This window comes from Dendropsophus ebraccatus, chromosome 3 (assembly GCF_027789765.1).
Source record: "Dendropsophus ebraccatus isolate aDenEbr1 chromosome 3, aDenEbr1.pat, whole genome shotgun sequence".
In the NCBI taxonomy this organism is placed as follows: Eukaryota; Metazoa; Chordata; class Amphibia; order Anura; family Hylidae; genus Dendropsophus; species Dendropsophus ebraccatus.
In genome coordinates this window covers 126,940,119-126,961,963 of record NC_091456.1, presented here as the reverse complement: position 1 = coordinate 126,961,963, position 21,845 = coordinate 126,940,119, and the positions used below count along the sequence as shown (strand labels likewise).

General features: G+C 41.4%; 1 protein-coding gene and 1 long non-coding RNA gene across 10 annotated transcripts in view; one reads left to right on the top strand and one right to left on the bottom strand.

Annotated features, from left to right (window-relative positions):
- The window catches only part of ZNF475 (zinc finger protein 475), a 25,411-nt gene extending 16,594 nt beyond the window's left edge, over positions 1 to 8,817 (top strand). For 4 of the 9 annotated variants that reach the window (XM_069962660.1, XM_069962658.1, XM_069962657.1 and 1 more), the window contains 2 exons: positions 3,465 to 3,645; positions 8,528 to 8,817. In XM_069962660.1, the coding sequence (XP_069818761.1) occupies positions 3,465 to 3,645; positions 8,528 to 8,676 (330 nt within the window). In that variant the 3' untranslated portion in view covers positions 8,677 to 8,817. Of the gene's footprint in view, positions 1 to 626; positions 1,652 to 2,232; positions 2,304 to 2,846; positions 2,921 to 3,464; positions 3,646 to 4,698; positions 4,782 to 8,527 lie in introns of those variants that run through there. The other 5 variants (XM_069962662.1, XM_069962663.1, XM_069962664.1 and 2 more) reach the window with 5 other exon arrangements.
- LOC138786032 (uncharacterized) lies at positions 8,285 to 21,845 on the bottom strand. The gene is made up of 2 exons (XR_011362177.1): positions 21,786 to 21,845; positions 8,285 to 8,654 (listed from the first exon to the last, which is right to left on the bottom strand). It is a non-coding gene; the product is annotated as an uncharacterized lncRNA (long non-coding RNA).

The following is a 21,845-nucleotide window of genomic DNA, read 5'->3' as shown; positions in this document are numbered from 1 at the left end:
TCCGCACACTATTCCCCCTGACCCCCCCTCCGCACACTATCCCCCGACCCCCCCTCCGCACACTATCCCCCCCTCCGCACACTATCCCCCCTCCGCACACTATCCCCCTGACCCCCCTCCGCAAACTATCACAGCAACCCCCCCCTCCGCACACTATCCCCCTGACCCCCCCTCCGCAGCTCCCCCTCCACAGCTGCTGTGATTATAACAAGACGGCCACCTTTCTCCCCTATGTTCCCAAAGTAGGAACATAGCCTTAAACTATGAAGTCATAGGCTATGTTCAAATGAAGTATAGCAACAGACGGTGTTATACTGCCGGCTAGCGGCGCTAGGCACATTCATGCAGCTGATACTGCTGTATCAGCTGAAAGGAACATTTTGTTTTTACAACTTAATTGCGGGCATTCACCGGCCGTATTTTAAATTGTGTGAACAGCTATTGCAATGCTGCCGCTGCAAAAAGTGTCCGTTCTTTAAAAAAAAAAAGAACAAAGTGTAAACATTGCCAAATATTACAACCGAATAAACCACTTGTAGTTCAAGAACACAGTGTGAGCACATCTTGAAGGCATTACTTGAACTCATGATGTTCTGCATGTTTTTATTTTATTCATTATATTTCAGATTGAACTCAAATGCAAAAAATCTCATAGATGGTAAAACATATCTGACCAGGAAAAATGCCGATAAGACTTTAAGACACTTGATTCGAAAAAGATTAGCTAATGACTAATAGCAAAGAAACAAGTACAATTGTTAAAGAACCAAGTGTTAAGTCAGTGTCTCATGGCCGTAGAATTGTAAGGCCAGAAACGGCTATATTAGTAAAGCGATCAACCGAAACCATGTCAAGGAAGGAAGAAAAGAGACCAGTTATTCCTCCTCGGAGACCAGGTTTTAAAGTCTGCTACATTTGTGGCAGAGAATTTGGCTCAAAGTCAGTTGCCATTCATGAACCCAAATGCCTAGAAAAATGGCACATAGAAAATGAAAGTCTCCCGAAACATCTCAGACGAGCAGCTCCAAGAAAACCTCAGGCCTGTACAGATGGCTCAGATGATGCAATAAATGAGGCCGCCTGGCAGAGTTCCCAGTCACAACTTTTACCATGTGAGAACTGTGGTCGTACATTTCTTCCAGATCGACTTCTTGTACACCAAAAAAGTTGCAAACCAACTGGTAAGACGTCAGGATCTAACAAGACATTAACAAATGCAAATTCTGTGCCAGATTCAAAAACAGCCAGTGAGCTTTCCAATGTAATGAATCCTCACAATCCAGGAAAGCCAAGGACATTAATTTGTTACATATGTGGACGAGAGTTTGGAACTAAATCTCTCCCAATACATGAACCAAAATGCCTTGAGAAATGGAAAATAGAAAATGATAGGTTACCTAAAGGACAGCGAAGGCCTGTTCCTCAGAAGCCTCAACTGGATTTGTCTAAAGGAGCAAGTCAGAAAGTGCAAAATGAAGCTGCTTGGCAGAGTTTTAGGGATCAACTCTTGCCATGCTCAAATTGCGGCAGAACCTTTGCAAGTGACCGTCTAGTAGTCCATCAAAGAAGTTGCAAAGCTAAGGTTGGAGGACCAAACAAGAAAAATATACCAATGTCCAAAAATGAGGATTCTGACATTACAAATCTAAAGGTAACATGATAATTTCTTCAGTATACCTAATATTTCTTTAAAGCTTTAGGCACTTTTAATTTATTTTGTATTCTTGATTTGTACTTATTTTAGTAAATACACTTTTCCATTGTTCTTAATTATAAATTGTATTTGTTTTGTGTTCTACAGCCTCTGCAATTTCCTATTATCACTGAGATTCTTCAGAAAAGCTTTCAGCTTTTCTCTCACCTCTCCTAAACCAACTTCGAAGCTGCTTTATAACAAGTTCAAATTTCAACATTGATGTGGTTATAAATCAGCATATAATTTCTTTGGGAGAGGAGAAAAGGACTGATAACAAACCGATCAGAAAAAAACGTCTCTAATGGACTCTGATAGTCTCTGATAAGAGGACACTGCAATGGCTATGCAACAGAAAGCAAACATTTTATAATAAGTACCTGTTTTCTACTATAATAAGTACAAAGCATGATTTTAAAAATACATTGTGACATCCTTTTGGGGCTAATGTTTTCTGTTTCTTTACCTGTGTCTTTGTTTTTACACTCTACTACAACAACCTTTCCGGACAATTTCTGGTGGATGAAATGCATTGGAAGTACATTGTGTGATGGGTGATCATAGGGCCTTGGAAAGGGGAAAAACAGAACAGAGTCAACCCTCATTAAGGGTGAGTGAGCAGGGGTAGTGTGGAGCACCTGACGTAGGGCTAATGTGGGGCATTGAACTCCCAACGACTATAATCCACATCCTTCTTCCTTGCACCTTTGGGACGCACATCTAAAAGTTACTTACTAAGGGGACCTCCCTGCATATGATTCTATAGTTAAGTGTAAGCTGTATAATTTCCTGTGCAGTGAGATCTCTAATTTTGTGCAGGGAAATTTGTACCTATGTAGACTGAATAGTATTAGAGCTAACATACATAACTGTGGGTGTGTGTGTTGGGGGGGGGGGGGCATTATTCTTCGGCGCCATGGTTGCCGATGCATCTTTAAAAATTCTGAATTTGTCCCTGATTTCATTGGTCTAATTATTAGACATATTCACTAATTGATTTAAGTGCTGGAAACCAGTTTGCATAAGTCTTTTGAACTTCTCATCTTCATCACTGAAAACATCTGCTAACTATTTTCAGTTCTTTTTGCTGTATTTTATTACTTTTCTGTCATTCTAAATCTCACTTTAGACTCTAATCTCTTCTATATCTTAGGCAGCTCCCTTCTCTCTTTGAAGCAGCTGTGTACCAGGATGACATATACTTCTCACATGCATCTCTTCGGTCAAGTATGTTCTAATTTTATCAACAAATAAGCCCTCTGAAAAGAGATGAAAAGTGGAAGACTTACATAAAACCCTCTCTGATTAACAAAATTATAGAATGCTATTGCCTTGAAATGTTTTACATTTTTGGAAACCATCTGCTTTTTTTGGCTGAAGGATTTACCAACAGTGCAGTTGCTAAAAGAACATATTGCTATATATTGTCTTCTGGTTATGGAGATATCCAATTGAACAAGCAATGCTGCCTCTTGCCTTGTAGCTCTGTAGTTTGTAGTTTAAATTATTAAATTACTATTACTAAATTATTATTATTAAATTTATATTGTGCAACACCTGAATTTGTTATTTGGATCTCTGTACTTATAGTGACATTGGGAAGTTAGAATGAGAGCCCTATTAGGGACAGTAACTGTTTTGATGTTCTACTAACAATGCTTCACAACATTAAAAAAATTGAAATTTGGAATAAAAATAATTTCTACAATTTGTATTAGTGCACACTCACTTTTTGTCTATTAGTTATCTTTATTCAAACTTCTATTGACAGCCACCAGTTGTGAAACCACCCCCAACAGTTGTATGCTACATTTGTGGCCGAGAGTTTGGATCAAAGTCTATCGGCATCCATGAACCTCAATGCCTGAAGAAATGGCATCTGGAAAATGACAGATTACCAAAAAATTTACAAAGACAGGAACCAAAGAAGCCAGAAGTCAGACAGATTGGAGGTATGTCAGAACAATAAATACACAAGCACATTACCTGTCTACTGCAGAAGGAAGTCAATGTCAATGTATGCTAGGATTTAGATGTAGTACCCAGCAATGAAATGTAGACGCTCACAGGACTTTTACTAGTGAAGGTTATTTCTAAGACATATTATCTGGATAATGTTGAGTTAAACAAAATCCAGGCCCAGCAGGGGAGAAGAATAGAGAAATTATATATATATATATATATATATATATATATATATATATATATATATATATATATACTAACCCTCTCTCTGCCTCCCCTGGATTTTTAGACCCCCCTCCCCCTCCCGAGTTCTCCTTTAATGATCATCAATAAACTTTGAATGGCAGCCATTGATGGGCCTTATCTAAAGTGCTGTGTTTTTACAGCGCTTTAGAATCACAGTTGCACCGGCAAAAAATAAAATAAATCTTTATATCAGGATTTAAAACCTGCATCAGGTATTTACTTTTTAAAACCCAAATATGGATGTGCATTCTTAATTGTTCTCAATTCATGGACCTCAACATAGACAGATGGTGATGCGTGCTGCAATGGTGGATCCTTACTAGGTTCACGGCCCGTAACATATACAAATGTGTAAACAGGACATTGAAATGTATGGGTATATTGTGCAGTCCACAATTGAGGGTCCAAAAGCTTGGCCCACACAATAGACGTGTGAACGAGGCCTAACGGTGACATAACAAAAAGCTAATTGTAACAGAATATTTACAAAACACTTGAATGTTAAGATTTCATTGAATTTTCAATCATGCTTTTATTAAATATGAAGATTTATTTTTTGCTGGCACTGTGCTCTTGATATGTATCTGCTGAATAACAATTTGCCTTAAAGTAATATTAGTGAAGACTGCAATCAATTTCTACTCGTAAATTAAAACTTAAACGTTTAGTTCCCCAAAAACATGTTCTTTCAAATCAACCTAAAAAGTGCCAGAGATTTGTAATTTTCATGTCAGGAACTGTCCAGAGCAGTAGCAATTTCCCACAAAAAAAACTGAAACTGTCCTGTTTTCCAGACTAGAAAGAATACACCACTTCCTGCAGAACATACAGCAGCTAAGTATTGGAAGACTCAAGATTTTTTTTTTTTTTACTAAAAGTAAAGTACAAATGTCTGGCTCTTTCTGGCACCAGTTGATTTGAAAGAAAACATTTTTAGTGAACTACCCCTTAAAAAAACATAGGGAAAGAACAGGGTAAGGTTTCCAACCATTATTGGTTTTGCCTTACAGCAATTCCAACATAGATTACAGGCTCATTACATTTTAGTTCATATGTATACTACCCGTAGTTGGACATTGGTTTTGGGATCATAATGATCCCATGAGCTGATGTTCCTATGTCTGCCCCCTCCTCTCAGAGAGGGGAGGGGGCAAAGCACACGGCTGCTCACCCAGCGCGCACCCTGCCTTCCCTCCCACCCTGCCGGGAAAGAGGAAGCCTGATCACTTCACAGAGCCCCGATGGACACCGGACAGAGAATTCTCCCTCTGTAGAGGGAGAATTCTCTGTCTGCAACCCTATAGATGCTGCGGTCGTGCTGACCGCAGTATCTATAGGGTTAACTCTCAGCACTGGGACCCACCGGCGATGACACAGGCGCAGCTTCTGTGCCTGTGTTATCCTCGATCGTAAATTAACGTCGCTGTAACCTCAGGCATAGGCTGCAGTGACGTTAATTTACTGTGCAGCGGTGGGAGGGGTTAAATACCTAATAAACTTGACATACAAATAAAACAAAATTAAAATTGGAAATAATACAACACTAGCTCCAAAAAACAAACAACAAGTAAATATGTGGGGAGAAAAACTGACATGGCCGCACATCCATAAACTTTTCTCTGATCCTTCTGCTTCTCAGCATAATACTAACATTAGGAGTTAGTTACAATTTGATCAAAGTGTATAAGCCCACACACCACTTCATGGTTCCTGATTTGTGTGGGACCCTAACCAAAAAGGGCGCAACACCATGCAGTGATCACCACAGCCGCAACAACAGTGCCTGAGGGGGAAGTGACCAAGTTGCCTAGCAACCCCAATGCTGCCAGACATAGCTCCTCTGGGCCCTCACCACCCCACAGACACTGCGCTGCCGCAATAATGGACGCTGCATGGCATCGCCCCACACAGAGGAGAAGCAGAAAGAAGAACATCACCCTGCACTTACAGCCAAAAGAAACATGTCAGCAAGACACGTAAAAAGATTGAAATCCTGACTCATAATACAGGCTGTAATACATAACCAGTGCAATGTATAATACAGGCTGTTATCCATGACCAGTTCACTCATAACACAGACTGTAATCCATAACCAGTGCACAAACAGCAAAGGGCCCCTGCAAAAAATGTGTTTGGACCCTCATAACCTATTCGTTCTCCACCTTTCTGCCTTAAAAACACACACATATGTATGCCCGGGTATCCGGTAAATGTGTCCTGGTTTCTTGGGAGGGCCCTACAGCACAGCACAGATGCCAGGGCCCACTAAAAGGACTGTACTTTAGTCTCTGCAGGCCCCAATGTGGGACTGGGGTACCTGTGACCCACCAATAGAACCAACCATGGGGGGTATGGAAGTGACTGCAGAACATCACTAATAGGGGATAGAACAAAAAAGGGGGGGGGCAGTTATTGGCAAAAAAGGCATAAACTTACAATCAAACGTCAGCATCAGAGAGGGTGGAGCATGACAGGCACACTGACAATAATCAATCACTGTCAGAGCTGCTGCTGTTGCTCCTCTTCATAGTCCTGTCCTTGGCAGCCATAACCGTGCAGGATTCCTCCAGCCCCTGTCACCACAGGCTCTCTCTCCTTTCCTCCTCACACAAGGTATGCCAGACAGTGGAGTACAGGAGGTGGGGGGGGGGGGGGGGGGCTGTCAGCCTTGGCCAGGCACAGCGCCCAGTGACTAATTGGGCCTGCTACAGACATTAGCCATGCTGAGCTGACACTTTAGAGTCTGAGCCTGGCAGGCCCTTCTATTGGCCTGGGCCCCTGTGCAGCTGAAAAGGCTGCACAGGTGATATTTCCACCACTGAGTGCCTCCATTATACAGGCTGTAATCCATAGCCAGTGCACTCATAATACAGGCTGTAATCCATAACCAGTGAACTCATAATACAGCTCATAACCAATGCACTCACTGCAACTCATAACCTCTCATAATACAGACTCCAACTCTCTACCAGGATAATCTTATTAGGCTGTTATTTGCAACTAATACACTAATCACATAGAATGTAACTCACAACTAGCTGACCAGAAGAGTTCCTATCACCAGAGAACCCTGGTGCATTACAATAATTTCAAGCCCTCTGCCCAGAATCTCTGGATGGTCACCTTCTCAACTGCATCTGCGTCCTCTGGAGAAGAATGGCAGAGTGTGAGCTGTCAGTTCATTCAGATACTTCGGACTGTTAAGACACAATCGCTGCACTGGTTTCCTTCCTTTTCTGGCATAAAAGTCTCCCTAAAGCATCTAAAAAGTATATTAATGTGGAGAAAAGTCTTGTGCGACAAATTTTGGACATCATTTTGGCACGGGCACATTACTACATCTGAGCCAATGTTTCCAAAACAGTAATTGGAATTTATAGTATTATTTTGCTAAAATTTCTGTTTTGTCATTTTATCATAAACACTCCACTATATAGTGCATATTACTAATGTCTGAGTAAGTGGGTTCTGTCTGTAAAATCACATGTTCTAACAAAATGAAGTATGAAAAACACATAAATGACTTTGGCCAACGTTTGCATTCAAAATAAAAAAATATGTTTCTAACAGATCCTTCGACCATTGCTTGTTGTTACAACATAAGCTGTGGAATATGAATCACATTAAAACTGGGCAGAACAGACATAGCTGTCGTGCCAACTGCAGAGACATTGTAATATGTTAAAAATGCAGAAACCCTGCTTAAAAGGAAAGAGCGTCTACTCTCGCCTTACTCCAAAAAATGAAAAATAATTTTAAATTGAGCAAGAAGCATTTCATTGTCTACCCTGCCAGGAATAGATGCTGGCAATAAGAAACACACTGTCTACAATGAGTTGAATCCAAACTATACAGACAGGGCTAACATAGAGCTTGGGGTACCATATCCCCTGCAGCTAAAATGTAATCCCAAGAGATATAGGGGCAGATGTACCTAGTGCAAACTGGCAAAAGATGAACATATGGCTGGAAAGGGAGCAGGGAGGGGGCACAGCATTGAGTGCGGGGAGGCGTGTCAACATTTTCACCCATTTCTAGCCTAAAAATAGACTATAAATCTATGCCAGCTCAGAGCTGATGTAGATTTTTAGCCTGCCCCGCAGTACCCTCCAATGCACTGGATTACATTAAGGGAACATTGACTTTGGATATAGAATTGGTGTTGCATTGCTGCTTTGTGAGGAAGGTCCTTGTAGCCTTCTTTGAAGATTTTTGTCTGAACTCCGCAATTTCTCTTACATTTATACAGATCCGCTTCATGTGACATCCCTGTTTAGCACAACATAAAGAATTTTGAAAATTTACTCAACTTTTTGTGTACAATTGAACCTTAAAGTATTAAAATGTGAAGTTATTAAATATAGTAATTTACTCAGAGAATGCATAGATAGAAAATATTTAATCAGGTAAACAGGGCATAGCTAACGCTGGTGTAGTGTTCGGTCAGACACGATGACCGGAGTATAACTTTAGACAGTGCACTCATGAGACAATAACCAGAACATCTTGTACAATCACAATGACTGGGTTTTAGCTAATGCTAAGTCTACAGGTATTTCCTGAAAATGTTTTCCTACTTTGTTTAACCAAAATGAAAAGTGATATTCTGCCTTTTTTTTCCAGCAAAAGGCTCCTATGATCTTGTTGCTTTAAATGAGGCAGCTTGGCAGAGCGCCCAGAGCCAACTGGTTCCATGTGATATTTGTGGACGCACCTTCCTGCCAGACAGACTTCTTGTCCACCAGCGGTCCTGTAAAGTGAAGAAAACATAGTAGTGTGATTATAGTCCTGTGACTGCATACTGCACCTGTGAGAACTGTAAAGTCTCTGCACAGTAAGTGTGCCTTCAGGATAACACATTAAATTATGATATTGCCACGGGAACAACTTTCATTGCATTCCATGTAAATGAGGAGAATGGTTTTATTTGTTATATTCAGAATATTTTTAATAAAGATATTGATTTTCATGTTTTCATCATATCTGCACAACTGCTTGCCAGTTTTTCTACTTTGGGCATGCGCTGCTGCCTGAAGGAGCCATGCATGGGAGAACTGACAAGACCCCGTCCACAGCTTTGACAGCAGCGGTGCATGCATACAACGTGAAAAAGCCGCAAGGAGGCTGGGCAGCAAAGATTATTCATGAAGAAGAGGGAGGAAGAAGGTTAGGTATGAGAAGGCAACCAGAGATTGCTGGTACTCCACAGACTCAGTAACAAAGGTAACATGCCCACTAGGGGCCTGCCAACTAAAGCACTCTATCAGCACCTCAGGAGGGGTCCAAGGGCTGACATATTCACTTTCGGAAGAGAAGTAAAAATATACAGAAATATATGTTAGAAATACATACATTATATATAATTCTCTCATAACACAGATACAAACATGCTTGTGGATGAAAAATAGTGAAAGATTTCAAAATCTTCAGACAATACATGTCCGTTTATGAAATTACTATAAGAGGAATAAAAGACAAAGGTTGTGGGGATAAGTGTTTTGGACGAAACCACTCAACAATTTACAGTTTACATAGAATAATCAACATGAATGCACAAATCAGTGACAATCCACTGTAATATTCATTTTACTCGCTCTTTGTCCAATCATTCATTCAGAGTTTAGAAGAATTTACAAGGCAATCATGTACTGTATGCTCACCAGAGTATAACGGGAACTCAGGACGTGCACCAGGGGAGCATCTCCTAGTAACTGGTTTGTTAGAGCATAAAATAGCTTTGATGATTGGGGAAAAGGGCTATATCAGGACAAGGGGCTATAATCAGTATTGTTTTACAGCTTTTCTTCATACTGTGTGGCAGCTTATGCCAGTTGAAGCTAATCTGGAAAAATAGCTTTTTCTTTATTAGGCTACACTATTAATCAGGGATATAAGCAGAGCCTTAGAGGACTCGTCGAATCCTGAGTAAATAAATATTAAGGCCCTATTCACATTCACATCTCATTTTTGTGAGATATACATGGACAAACTGACAAAAATATTGTCAGGACCAGTCGCACCAAACAGAGACAGTGAGCCCTACGCTGAATCCCGCCTACTGTCCCTTACTGATTGCCATGGTCTGCCCTAGGAAGCAGCGAGTAACTTGGTGACAGTCCCTAGCCTAGGCAGGTGTAACACAGAACAAGACTAGACAAACAAAACACAATAAGGCAAGGTCGTCAGTCCAGGTAATAACAGACAGGCAGCAAAGGTACAAAATCACTTCATAGAAGAGAAGTCAAAAGTCAGGCAAATAGTCAGGGCAGGTGGCAGGCAAAGACCATCAGAATACAAAGCAATAGGGACAGATATATGCAGGAATGGTTGGAATGCAGGACAGGAAAACTACACTGAATAACCAGCAATTAACTGTGATACTGAGAACCACTTATAGTGACCAAGAGCCTGGTCCAGAATCCCATTGGAGCAACCTCCTGACTGCAGAGCATTACACAGCTGACAACAAAGAAACTGACTGGCTGGAAGATCTCTCAGTCACAGAGAAACCAAAGCAACAAAGCTTAACTCTCAACCTGCCAGTAAACTAAACAGGTAGACACGGGTATGGTAGAACAAAATGACCCAGTGGACCGCGCAAATTTTGATCTTTGCGCTTTCGTTTTTCCCTCCTCCCCTTCTAAGAGCTCTAGCACTTTCAGTTTTCTATCTACAAGGCCATGTAATGGCTTATTTGTTACAGGAATAGTTGTACTTTGTAATGGCGTCTTTCATTTTACCATAACATGTATGACGGAATCCCAAATATGTTATTTATGAAGATATAAATAGGTGAAATCGTAAAAAAGAATGCAATATGGTAACGTTTGGGGGGGTTCCTGTGTCTACGTAATGCACTATATGGTAAAAGCGACATGATACCATTATTTTATAGGTCAGCCCGAACACAACCATATGCAGGTTTACACAGATTCTCTAATGTTATATATTTTTTTTTTAATGAAATCCTTTTTTTTGGCAATTAATTATTAATAAAATGGGCCTATTGTGACCCCTTTAACAGTTTTATTATTTCACCTATGGGGCTGTATGGGGTGTAAATTTTTTTGCCATGATCTCTAGTATTCATTAATACTATATTTGTGAAGATCGGACGTTATGATCACTTTTTATAAAAAAATTTTTTTATAGATGATGTAACATAAAATCGGTAATCCACGCACTTTTTCCCTCTTTTCGTGTACGCCGTTCACCATTCGCAATGACGCTTGTTATATTTTAATAGATCGGACAATTACGCACGCTACGGTATATTATATGTTTATTTATTTATTTTTATATGTTTTATTTATATAATGGGAAATGGGGGTTATTTAGACTTTTTTGGGGGAGGGGTTTTGGGGCAGTGTGTTGGTGTTTTTAACTTTTTTTTTTTTTTTTTTTTTACACATTTGAAGTCCCTTTGGGGGACTTCTACATACACTACTTGGATTTTTACACTGATCATTGCTATGCCATAGGCATAGCATTGATCAGTGTTATCGTCGATCTACTCATTGAGCCTGCCTGTGCAGGCTCAGAGAACAGAGCGTCGATCGGATCGCACGGAGGCAGGTGAGAGACCTCCGGCGGTCCTTTTTACCGATCGGGACCCCCGTAGTCACACTGCGGGGGTCCCGATCGGTAAGTGACAGGGGACTCCCCCTGTCACTTACACTTAAACGCCGCAGCGTTTAAGGAGTTAATATCTGCAGCGTGTCATTAACAGTGAGGTGCTGGCTGCTGATTGCAGCCGGCCCCCACCTGCTATGAAGCGCGCTCCGCTCCGGAGCGCGCTTCATAGCTCAGGACGTACCGATACGTCCAGGGTCGTCTGGGGACAGACTTCCAGGACGTACCGGTACGTCCTAGGTCGCCTAGGGGTTAAAACAAACATATTTCCACATTGAATCAATGATTAGAGCATATTGCATATTGTCTGAGGGAATTCTCACCACAGGATTGGTAGGTTGGTAGGTAATAGCTCCAGGTGTCACATTTCCTACCACGCTAAACAAAAGAAAGAAAGCCATGCCATATATAAATGGTGGCACATCCACAATAAATGAACTGTATCCTCAGAAGTGAAAAATATAAATCTTTATTAGTACATAGAACTGCAAGTGCAAGACATACACAATAGAATACAATTATTTAAAAACACAGCAAACAAGGGACCGTGTACAATAAACAAAGTACATGGACATACCGACATGTGAAAATATATTAACCCCTGCTACAACTAGTTGCAATGGCCCAAGCAAAATAAACAAAAAGACCCTTGAAAAAGTATTTTGTTTAGCTTGATGTTTTTTCATGTCATATTGGGTTGAACACCCAGTGTTACTTATTTAGTAGTGCCTTGTCTGTTTAAATACTCTCTACATTTACCACCACCATACCAGACCTGACCAATACCACCATACGATGACTGGATAACACCACCATACCTGACTAATACTGCCATACTGTGACTGGATAACACAGCCACACCAGACCTGATACCACCATACTGTGACTGGATAACACTGCCATACCAGACCTGACCAATACTGCCATACTGTCATTGGATAACACCGCCATACCATACCTGACCAATACTGCCATACTGTCATTGGATAACACTGCCATACCAGACCTGACCAATACTGCCATACTGTGACTGGATAACACTGCCACACCAGACCTGACCAATACCACCATACTGTGACTGGATAACACTGTCATACCAGACCTAACCAATACCACCATACTGTGACTGGATAACACTGTCATACCAGACCTGACTAATACCGCCATACTGTGACTGGATAACAACGCCATACCAGACCTGACCAATACTGCCATACTGTGACTGGATAACACTGCCACACCAGACCTGACCAATACCACCATACCTGACCTGACCAATACCCCCCCTCCCCCCCCCCCCCCCCCCCCGAAAAGACAACAGATATACTAGCAAGTCTGGAAGGGAGATGGGAGACTAAAAAATTTAGAATATAAAAAAGTCTTCTTCCTCCTGCTCTCTGGTGCTGCCCAAGGCACCGGACCACGGGTGCCTAATGGTAAATACAGTCCTTAATGCATCGAAGCTAAGCACCAAAAAGATATACAGTACACTTAAAATCCACAATAAAAAAGTGACATTTTGGGGAGTGTTTTTCCAATGCTATTGCGACTGCTAGGGGGGCAAGAAGGTCACCATGCCTACAGGTAGACAGGAATGACACTTCTATCATTCCCTAGGCTAAGCTTTCACTAGCTATCTATAGTTGATTTGCTAGCTATCTTAAATGAGCTACAAATTGGGATCCCAAATGATCATAATACTGAATAAAACAGAGTGCACCCTCAGGGATGCAGGAGAACAAAGTGCTGCATCTTCATGCAAGGTCACAGACAGGAGTGTTAGGATAATCGTTCTGTTAGGCATTGGATTTGGAGCTCTGTATCATAAAATGGCGCACTGATGACAGCAAAGAAATATCAAGATGTATATAAACCCAGAATTTTTCACCTAAAGGCACTTAATGGTGATAGTAATTTTCTTATTTTTTCAGTTTATTCATTCTAGTGGTGGAATTTTTTTTTTACGTAGCTGCCTTGATAATTTACAGAATCTCTCGATGACCATGAATTTTAATGCAATTTTCCATCAGGGAAGCATTCCAGGGATGCCCTACTAGTAACAAATAAAAGGCTACTACTGGTCATGTGAACACTACTAACCAAAGCAGCTCAAAAAAAGGTTATAAAAATGACAACAGGCATTTGAGGTACTAAGAGCATTTAGACCACCTTTTTTTTTCCATATCCCTTTTTCAGGTACCAAAGGGCTATTATTATTAGGGATGAGCGAACCGGCTGAGGTTCGGGTTCGTATGTGTACCACATACGTGCATACCAAACAGAAAATGTACTAGCCGATACTCCACCCCAAAGGTATAACAAACAAGTGCAAACTGCAAACTAAATGGGGGTAATCTGCTGGGTGCTACAACAGCAAAACAATATAATAAACCTACAAAGAAATACTGTACCCAGATATAATACAAACGCAAATAAATTTTATTGATGACACAAACATATAACAGTATACATAATAAAAACACAGATTGAATCAGAACGGATGATGACGAGAAACATGGGCAAAGTACATATACTACAGTGCCGGCTAGCATAAATGTGCAAAAGTGCAAATGATGTAAGTATATCAAGTAAGATGCCTGGCACAATCAATAAATAGGATCTACATATTCAGTAAGGGTTCATTATAGTAAACAACATGTCCTAAAAGGACCATGAACCAATCTCACAGACAACCATATCGCTGAACCATTACCTGATCTATGTGTTCATACAATACCCATGAAGTGCGCCCCGACGCGCGTTTCGGCAACACGCCTTTATCGAGGGGTGGCGCCACACTACTAGATCTGATCTTTTATATCCCCTATTCCTGGTTCTAACCAATGAAAAGACTCCATTCCACATATAATGATAACAATCACCTGCATGTATCGTCGGCGCATGTTCCCAGGGCCGTCCGTCTCAAACACTTCCGGGTCCGAGTCATGTGTGCTCGGACCCGGAAGTGTTTGAGACGGACGGCCCTGGGAACATGCGCCGACGATACATGCAGGTGATTGTTATCATTATATGTGGAATGGAGTCTTTTCATTGGTTAGAACCAGGAATAGGGGATATAAAAGATCAGATCTAGTAGTGTGGCGCCACCCCTCGATAAAGGCGTGTTGCCGAAACGCGCGTCGGGGCGCACTTCATGGGTATTGTATGAACACATAGATCAGGTAATGGTTCAGCGATATGGTTGTCTGTGAGATTGGTTCATGGTCCTTTTAGGACATGTTGTTTACTATAATGAACCCTTACTGAATATGTAGATCCTATTTATTGATTGTGCCAGGCATCTTACTTGATATACTTACATCATTTGCACTTTTGCACATTTATGCTAGCCGGCACTGTAGTATATGTACTTTGCCCATGTTTCTCGTCATCATCCGTTCTGATTCAATCTGTGTTTTTATTATGTATACTGTTATATGTTTGTGTCATCAATAAAATTTATTTGCGTTTGTATTATATCTGGGTACAGTATTTCTTTGTAGGTTTATTACGTGCATACTAAACCACTGGCCCTGAGTTATAGGAACATTGACAATATATTGAACCTTATCACAGGGAAATCCTGACCTCTGTGTAACATTAGAGCTAAGGGGCAGATCATTCAACGGGGACAAGAGTGAAGGAGAGGGGGTGAGATTTACAATACCAGTGCAGCAATCCCCCTGGTGCACCAAACGCACATATTAGATAAAATTAGGTTTTCTGCTTTATTATGCACATACATGGTGGTAAAGTTAAATTTTTTCTATACAGCAGACTGAGTGCAGGCCATGTTTTACCCTTTCTTGTTTGTTTGTTTTTTGTGTTGCTGTTTGTGCTTAGGTAGACAAAATACATAATTGTTTCTTTATGTTTATTTGTCATGCGCCTTAATATCTGGTAACATTATTTTCTGCTACAATGAGATCACATAGTGCTCAGATATACCTAATAATCTTGATCGTCTTGCCCTCTAGTGGTGGAATATGTGCTCGCCTGACCTTAATAGTATTGAAGTTCACTACCATATATATTCTAAAATTTCAAAGTATGAAAGAGCTGTTGAGTTGGGCACACATGAATATGTGTACATTCGCTCCATTACTGTCAATGGGATATAGAGAAACATAATAATATATATATATATATATATATATATATATATATATATACACACATACACATACATAGTTTGTGTTTTTGTGTGGGTGTGTGTGTGTGGTAATGAAGAGTAGTTGCCTTGTCCTCTAGTATCATAGAATAGGGCATGCATAGCGGTCTGGAAATTTAATTTCATGGGTGACAAATTTGTTGGAATATGTATGGAAACATGGAGAAAGACAAGTGCAGGGAAGAAAACAGGTTGATGTATAGGACCCATGACAGAAAAAAGAAGGAAGGAGGCAAAATATCACAGTAGGTGTGAACATAGTGTAGTCAGAAATACACACACTATACCTGCCCTGTCATTGGCTGAGTGGGGATTTAAGCATCATTGGTGGGAGAAAGAATGGGACCACTGCGGGGACCAGAAGATCTGAGAGTGGGATCAGTGGAGAAGTGTAGGAGGTAAGCATGCCATTTTTTTTACTATTTTATTGTGCAGGGAAGCATGTCGTAGAATACATTTGTCTCAAAAATAATTCTTTGAAAGCTCAGTAATTATTAAAGGGTAGAGATGAGCGAACCTTGAGCATGCTCGAGTCCATCCGAACCCGAACGTTTGGCATTTGATTAGTGGCGGCTGCTGAAGTTGGATAAAGCTCTAAGGTTGTCTAGAAAACATGGATACAGCCAATGACTATATCCAAGTTTTCCATATAGCCTTAGGGCTTTATCCAAGTTCAGCAGCCACCGCTAATCAAATGCCGAACGATCGGGTTCGGATGGACTCGAGCATGCTCGAGGTTCGCTCATCTCTAGTAAAGGGTTATCCAGCAAAAATATTTTTCTTTCAAATCAACTGGTTTCAGAAAGTTATACAGATTTGTAATTTACTTCTTTTTAACCCCTTAACGACATCGTGCGTACACTTACGCCCCCGTTGCCTGGGCTTTAACACAACAGGGCGTAAATGTACGCCCGCGGTTTCCCCGATCGCTGTGTGTTCACACACAGCAATCAGGGAAGATGGCCTGCTATAAATCATAGCAGGCCATCTTAGCTTCTCGGCACAGGGGGTGGTTAACACCCCCCGTGCTGACGATCGCTGCTATTGGCTGATCAATTCAGATCAGCCAATAGCGGCAATCGGCACCTTTCCGGGTCATCGGTGACCCAATGACCCGGAAAAAATGGCGGTCGGTGCTGTCCGAGGATCAGGAAGGACACCATTTTCCAGTGTGACACCTGCCCTGATCACCCCGGCCTCTGCATACTGGATCGCTTCAAGGCATTTCACACGTCATTGGGGTTCTACATTTTCTAAATTCTGTCCCTTATTCCTATTTCAGGGGTCACGTTGATCCAGGGATTATTCTGATCGCCATTATGTAGTCGGGAAGGAATTTTTCCCCTGTGATGAGGCTACTGTCGTCTGCCTCACAAGGGTTTTTTGCCTTCCTCTGGATCAACACAGGTTGCATTTGATGGACACCTGTCATTTTCAACCTTATAAACTAATAATTGGCCTAATACCCCCAAATAAATTAGAATTGTCCCTTTTCCCCAACTAAATAGGTATGGCCGCCACTCCCATTAGAGGATGCCATGATGCAATTACAAAGCCTCTGTGCGGCCAGGACAGTAGAAACCCCCACAAGTGACCCCATTCTGGAAACTACACCCCATAAGGAATCTAACAAGGGGGGCAGCCGGGATATGGCCCCTTGGTGACGGGCACATTTGTGCCGTGAAAATGAAAAAAATATTATTTTTTATTTTCACGGCACATGTTCTACATATGTGCCCATCACCAGTGGGGTCTATATGCTCACTGTACCCCTTGTTGGATTCCTTATGGGGTGTAGTTTCCAGAATGGGGTCACTTGTCAGGGGTTTCTACTGTCCTGGCAGCACAGGAGCTTTGTAATTGCGACATGGCCTCATCCTCCATTCCAGCCTCTAAATGGCGCTCTGTCCCTTTGGTGGCTTGGCCTGTGCCCATATGGCACATTATGTCCACATGTGGGGTATTTTCGTACTCAGGGGAAATTACCCTACATGTTTTGCATTTATTTTCTTTTTTAACCCCTTGTGGAAATGGAAAAAATCAAGGTTAGACCAACATTTAGTGTAATTTTTTTAAAATTTTTACTCTAAATCATTGATCTTGTCATGATTTTTTCATTTTCACAAGGGGCTAAAAGATAAAAAAAAACACTAAATGTGTAGATCAATTTCCCCTGAGTACGGAAATACCCCACATGTGGACATAAAATGTCATGCGGGTGCAGGGTAAGCCTCCAAAGGGAAGGAGCGCCATTTGGCTTTTGGAGGCTGGATTTGGATGGAATGGATTTCGAGGGCCATGTTGCATTCAAAAGGCCCCTGTGTTGCCAAGAAAGTTGAAACCCCCCACAAGTGACCCCATTATGGCAACTAAACCCCTCAGGGAATGTAACAAGGGGTGTAGTGAGCATATGGACCCCACTGATGACGGGCACAAATGTGGAAAAATGTGGCATGAAAATGAAATATTACATTTTTTACACTAAATGTTGGTTTAGCCTTAAATTTTTCATTTTCACAAGAGGTTAAAAGAAAAAAAAAACACACAAAATGTGTAGAGCAATTTTCCCCGAGTCCGTAAATACCCCATATGTGGACATAAAGCGCCATGTGGGCGCAGGGCAAGCCTCCCAAGGGAAGGAGCGCCATTTGGATTTTGGAGGTTGGATTTGGCTAGAATGGATGATGAACGCCATGTCGCATTTACAGAGCCCTCGTGCTGCCAAGACAGTGGAAACCCCCACAAGTGACCCCATTCTGGAAACCACCCCTCAAGGAATCTAACAAGGGGTGCAATGAGGATATGGACCCCTTGATGACGGGCACATTTGTGCCATGAAAGTGAAAAAATTAAAATTTTCACTTTCACGTCACATTATTCCACATTTGTGCCTGTCACCAGTGGGGTCCATATGCTCACTGCCCCCCTTGTTAGATTCCTTGAGGGGTGTAGTTTCCAGAATGGGGTCACTTGTGGGGGGTTTCCAGTGTCTTGGCAGCACAAGGGCTCTGTAAATGCGACGTGGCCCTTGAAATCCATTCCAGGGAAATCCAGCTTCCAAAAGCCAATTGGCGCTCCTTCCCTTTGAAGGCTCGTCCTGCGCCCGCTTGGCACTTTATGTCCATATGTGGGGTATTTCTGTACTCTGGAGAAACTGCGCTACACGTTTTGTGTTTTTTTTTCCCTTTTATCCCTTTGTGAAAATGAAAAATTGAAGGCTAGAACAACGTTTTAGTGTAAAAAATAAATTTTTCTTTTTTCACGCCATATTGTTCGGAAAATCTGTGAAGCACCTGTCTGGTCCAGATGCTCACCGCACCCCTTGTTACATTCCTTGAGGGGTGTAGTTTTCTAAATGGTGTCCCTTTAGGGGTGTTTTTTATGTTTTTGCACCCCAGAGCCTCTGCCAACCTGAAGTGGTACAGTCAGAAATGACCAAATATAACGGAGCCATTGAAATTCACTAGGCGCTCCTTTGTATCTGAGGCTTGTGGTTGCGTCAAATAGCGCAATAGGGTCACATATGGGGTATTTCTATAAACTGCAGAAACGGGGCAATAATTATTGGGGTGCAATTCTCTGGTAATAGGTTTATAATTATGAAAAATATTGGATTACAATAAAATCTCTGCACAGAAAATTAAAATTTTCAAATTTCTTACAAACTTAGCTTTTAACACTTTCTGGATGTGCTTTTGCAAAGTTTAGGGGGTGCAGTTTCCGAAATGGGGTGCTTTGTGGGGCTTTCTAACATACAGGACCCTCAAATACACTTTAAGGCTAGGTTCACACTATGTATCTGTGCGGCTGTATTGCGGGCGGTAAATCATAGGCCGGATTTTTCCGGTTCATGCGTACGCTGGAAAGTATACGATATACGACTGCACAGTGCACACTATGTATGAGCCTACGGCCCGATCGTAAACGGACCCGTAAAAATTGAACAAAACCATTGTTTGCAACTGGAACTGTGCAAATTCACGGCCGTGGATTGACAGGCGGTCCGTACGGAGTACTTCAAAAATAGCCGGCAATAATGCCGAATGCCGATGCCTCTAATAGTTAATATATTAAATTAATAAAACACATTTTCTTTGTAATAAAGTCCCTTTCGTTGTTCAATAATTTAATTATAACGAATCCATCATTCCCTTAAACAGTAAATATACTGTTAAAATAAATATATATATAAATAAATGTATATTTATATATATATATATATATATTTATTTTTTGACAGTATATTTAATTGCACAATGATGGATTCGTTAGAATTAAATTATTGAACAACGAAACTCATTTTATTACAACGAAAATTATTTTTTTCGTTTTATTAATTAAATATTAATTAGTACAGGAAGCTCCATTAAGCCGTTAATTCATATTCCCGGTAATAGAGCATTCTGTACTAATCATCACTTTACTTTAACGAAAACATCAAATGTTTCTTCTAATTATGTTATCACAATAGCATTAATAGAAGAAACATTTTGAATTATATGTGCTCAGCTGATTGGCTGATCGGCTGAGCGCACATATAAAGTGCCGGTCCGTAGTACAGTGACTTCATTGTGCTGCGGACCAGTGAAGAGACAACATCGGGGTGAGTATACAGCTCTCCCCACCCCCTCCCCAGCACTGCACCCATCCCAGTAAGGAAGGGGGGTCACTTAACCCCTTCCTTGCTGGGATGGGTGCAGTCTGACATTGGTCTGGCCCCCAAGGGGTTAAGGGGGATGCAATACATCCTCCCTTAACCCCTTGGGGGCCACACTGTAAGCAGGGATCTGTAAAGATGCTGCATACTGTAAGGAGCACAACACCGCTCAAAATGATGGGTGTTGTGCTCCTGTTTGTGTTTTTTGTGTGTTTCTCCCTTTTTGTTTTTCAGATATCGGTATCCTGTGGATTACGTCAGATTCGGTGGACTACGTCGATGACCAGCGGTTGTTTGTTGTATTTTTTTTATAAAATGGTCAATGAGGGGTGTGGGGGTGTTTTTATTTGAACAAACATTTTTTTTCACTTGTGTGTTGTCTTTATTTCTTTACTTTATAGACTTAGTAGTAGTGGAAGCCGTCTAATAGACGGAATCCATTACTAAGTCGGGGCCTAGTGTTAGCTGGTATAAAATGGCTAACACTAACCCCCCATTATTACCCCAGTACCCAATGCCACCAGGGGTACTGGGAAGAGCCGGGTGCCAGTGGTCCCGGAGCGTCAAAATTTGCGCTCCTGGACTGGGCGGCAGCAGGCTGGTAAGATTTAGGCTGGGGAGGGCCTAAAACAATGGCTCTTCCCATCGTTTGGTTTTTAACCCGGCTGGTTATAAAAATAGGGGGGACCCTGTGCGTTTTTTTAAATTATTTATTTATTTTTATAACCAGCCGGGTTAAAAACCAAGCAACCGCAGCCTGGTAACACCAGGGTGGGAAGAGCCATTGGTTTAGGCCCTCCCCAGCCTAAATCTTACCAGCCTGCTGCCGCCCAGTCCAGGAGCGCCAATTTTGACGCTCCGGGACCACTGGCACCCGGCTCTTCCCAGTACCCCTGGTGGCATTGGGTACTGGGGTAATAATGGGGGGTTAGTGTTAGCCATTTTATACCGGCTAACACTAGGCCCCGACTTAGTAATGGATTCCGTCTATTAGACGGCTTCCACTACTAATAGTAAACGTAGGAGACAGCACTTCTTGTGAAAAAACATGATTTTTTTATTCACATCAGACGCGACGTTTCGGCTGGTACTTCAGCCTTTGTCAAGCGTGACTACATGGTGGCCATTCAGTGCCTTATATGTGCTACACAGCAAAATCACAGCAAATTACACAGCAAGCATATCCAATCAGTAATTCATAGCATAATTAGGTGATAAACATCATATCAAGTATCAAAAACAGCATTCTATGCGTCATTAAATATAGCAAGTGTATCCAGTGTATCATACATTATATATCTGTGAAAAACTAGTAATATCTCCTCCGGATTATCAAATAATCACATTATGTGCATAAAAGGTCCCCTCAATCAGTTAATTGGTGCATAGTGATAAATAAAACAAACATAAACATATCATACCAAACCAGCATGCTCCTGAAACATGGCGTACAAACAGGCTACAAATACCAGTGTGTAGGC